General features: G+C 39.6%; 1 protein-coding gene across 1 annotated transcript in view; it reads right to left on the bottom strand.

Annotated features, from left to right (window-relative positions):
• Positions 1–1,093: 1,093 nt before the first annotated feature.
• Positions 1,094–3,638, bottom strand: part of PAICS (phosphoribosylaminoimidazole carboxylase, phosphoribosylaminoimidazole succinocarboxamide synthetase) — a 30,728-nt gene continuing 28,183 nt past the window's right edge. Inside the window, exon 9 of the mRNA XM_006891960.1 lies at positions 1,094–1,361. Coding sequence (XP_006892022.1) covers positions 1,195–1,361 — 167 coding nt within the window. The 3' untranslated portion in view covers positions 1,094–1,194. The remainder of the gene's footprint in view (positions 1,362–3,638) is intronic.

Genomic DNA, 3,638 nt, shown 5'->3' with positions numbered 1-3,638 from the left:
TGAATTCTTCCTTGTGCTTTGGCTTCTCTGCGCTCCAGTGCAATTTTCAGAGTCTCTTCTGACATCCATTTTGGTCTTCGCTTCCTCTTCTGTCTTTGCAATGACCGTTTGCACTCTTCCTGGATGATACCCTTAATATCCTCCTACAACTCATCTGGCCTTCGCTCATTAGTGTTCAAAACCTCAAACCTGCTCCTGAGATGGTTCTGAAATTTGGATTTGACGTGACCTGGTATTGTAGAATGACACATAATTGTCGTAAGCATCTTAAACAAGCTTTATGCTTTACAAGTGGATGCCCGTTTGTTGAGGGGTTTGATTGTCTGGTCCTCCATCCACATCATTAGCACTTTCTCCCCATCTGATATAGGCTGCTCTCACATTTCAGTAGCTTTGCAGTTTTCAGTGGTGCAAATCCTTTAATAGTTTGGACATTTTTTTGCTTTTGAGGCTAACTATCAGATGCAACATGCCCAAATCATGAGGAACAGTGTTAATTGTCAACTGCAACATGCCTAAATCATGCGGAACAGTGTTAAGATTTTCCACCTTTATATTCACTAACCATTTTCTTCCAAATTGATAGCATTCCTTTGCCTTTTGTCCTATTATAAATAGCAATGGTTTTTCTGTTTTTCAAAGAAAATGGGTAACTCTTTAAGATGCAACTGATGTGCTGTACATGAAACTGGATGCTACTGCATATAAGTCAAAGTGTACACTGTTATACAGTAACCCTTTTAGGTTTTTGTGTACCGTCAAATTGGAACCGACTGACAGCTGACCCTCCAGCAGGTTTTCAGAGGCAATAAATCACATATGAGGAGATCACTCATCCTCCTCCTTCAAAGCAACTGGTGGATACCAACTGTGTGCCTTTGGGATTGCAGCACAGCTTACTAGTAGGCAACCAGGGCTTCTTAAGCCTTTTATGACCGTACATTAGTGTTCATTATGACTATCAAAAATCTTCAAGTACTCAAGTGGTGACTACATAGTAGTGGTAAAAGGACTTCACCTTAAAATGCTTATATAGTAATTCCACTACACAAAGAAATATACTGGTATTTTAGTAATCTATGAATTTAGGTAATCATTTATTCAGTTAATTTTCTCTAACTTAGAATCTTTACATCTTACATGATTTTTTTTCCTACTGCTACACGAGGAAGTTGTAGTTTCTCCACAAAGTTCTCATGAACTGGATTCTCTGATTTTCTTGTCAGGCAGCTTCAAGGATATCCATGTATTTAATACACTTGCTCGCAGTTTGGCCCACACCAAATGATTGTTTAATCCAAATATCTGAGCAGCAAACTGAGCTGATCCTTCTGGAGAAAGTACAGTCGAACATCCAAGACCTAGTAATGCAGAAAGACAGAACATTGAGCTGTTAATGACACTGCATTCTGATATTCTCAAAATTGTTAGCCAGAAACCTTAAAATGCTACTTTATGATTCTTTATTTAAAGTAGCATCTGGGGAAACTGTTTCCATCTTTACTGCTAGAATGGCAAGTTTATGGTAAGAAGAAAAGTTGTGTTTATTTGTCACGACAGATATTTTACATGTACCATCCTTCTCATCGAATCCACATGCAAAAAAATTTTACTTTTCGCATATACTAGCCCTTTAAATAACCAAGGGAAAAAAAATAAAAATTAAACCAAGAGCAAGATAAAATGCTCCTAAACAGTGTTTGCCAACCTTGTAGCTATTCCATTTATCTTTGTCCTTGAAATAGAATAGTGTTTTGGTTTTTTTTTACTTTATTATTTTGCATGCATGTACCATCAAATCAGATCTGACTCGTAAAGGAGGCGATTATCCTTCCTTTTCCAGCAGAGCATCTGGTGGATTTGAACTGCATGCCTCTGGGATTGCAGTGCAGCTTCTTGCCACTAGACCACCAGAGCTCCCTGAAATAGAATAGTTTTAAAGTAGTTAAAAGTTCAACTCTTTCCTTCTGTGGAGTGGATGGTGACATCAAACCACAGATGACACTACCAGGTTCCTTAAACCATGTAGTAGAGAAATTAGAAGCACTAGACATCTTTAGAGCTAAAGGAAGGGGTATTATTATTAGTAGTAGTAGGTGCTGTGGAGTCGAGTACAACTCGTAGCCAACACTACAAAGAGATCTGAATGTTGTCCTATTCTGTGCCAACGGCATAGTCACTGACACACTTGAACCTACTGCTGCAGTAACTGTTTCCGTCAATTCTGGTTGAGGGATAAGAAACTGAGCTAAAAACAAGAATTCAAAATCTAAGAAACACAACGTAAGATCCCTTTCAATTCTATCTGAGCAATTCCCCCTTCCTCATGGCAGACTTTTCAGTTTTTTGGAAGAAAGTAGGAGAATCTGGACTAGGGGGACAGACTGGACAGAGACCAGGGCATTAACTTGGTGCATATTCTGAGATAACCTGCTTCCCCTATTCAGCTTGAAGACATCATACTGAAAGAAAGCAACCAATCACAAAATGCCAAATATTGTATGGCCTCACATATGCAGAAAAGAACAACTATTAAAAAGGCACTGCCTCCAACTGAAGGCTGAAAAACTAGGGGTAAGGCCCTTAAAATTCTGATTGCTGACCTAATATGAAACACACAAAACCTCCTCTGACTTTACCCTCCCATGTACCCTTTTCTAGGTGTTCCCATGTGGTACAGTAGTTCAAGTGCTCAACTACTAACCAAGGGCTCAGTTGGATTTGAAACGCTAGCTGCTCTGCACCAGAAAGAGGGTGCAGCAGCCTCTGTAAAGATTCACAGCCTTAGAAACTCCATGGACAATTGTCCAGTTGTCTCTAGGTTTAAGGCAGTGGACTTGGGTGGGGTCTTTTTTTTCACCCCTGCAAGGAGATATAAAGAAATGTGCTTCAATAAAATAAGCCAGCCAAGATAACCAAAGTGGAGAACTAGGAAACAAGGTGCCGAAGGCTAGGAAAGGCAAAAAGAAATGGGAGGATGATGGTCAAGGGAAGGTTCTAAGACAACAGTGGTTTGGCCAGCCTACAAAAGTCATCTATATTGCATAGCTTTTTATTGTTGTAAGGTGCCAGGGAGTCAAGTATGACTCATAGCGACTCTATGGACAATGGATTTTAACCTGTCCTATCCTGTGCCATCCTCATCATCTCTGAAACACTTGAGCCCATTTCTGCAGTCCCTGTGTCAATCTATCTCACTGAGGATGTTTTTCACCTTTCCACACTTCCAAGTATGTCCCTCTCCAAGGAATAGAGTAGCTTCTTCATTGCCATCAATTAGGACTCATGGCACTCTCAGGGAAGCCGAATATCAAATTTAATAATAGTAGACCAAATGCTGTTGGGGAAATGAGGGAAGCTTAATACAAGCTGAAGGTCACCTTGTGACACTGGGGCATTCCCTAGGGGTCAACATTGTTCTTCGTTTTGTCAAACTTATCTGTAAAAGACTTCACCATTATCCTTTGTTTTGTACTTCCTTGTTATTTTACTTTTATTATCTTATGATTCTAAATAAATACTCAGAGAAGCATAGCTTGAGGTCTTCAGTCGAGAACTGCTGACCCCCTGTTTTATGCTCTCTGCTCTATCTCATTCCTGGCTGTTTGTCTCTTTATTAATAATTAGAAAATTATTCT

The sequence above is a fragment of the Elephantulus edwardii genome, unplaced genomic scaffold, assembly GCF_000299155.1.
Source record: "Elephantulus edwardii isolate Elephantulus edwardi_28Jun2011 unplaced genomic scaffold, EleEdw1.0 scaffold00107, whole genome shotgun sequence".
Classification (NCBI taxonomy): Eukaryota; Metazoa; Chordata; class Mammalia; order Macroscelidea; family Macroscelididae; genus Elephantulus; species Elephantulus edwardii.
The sequence above is the reverse complement of the archived record's forward strand: the minus strand, read 5'-3'. Positions and strand labels throughout refer to the sequence as shown.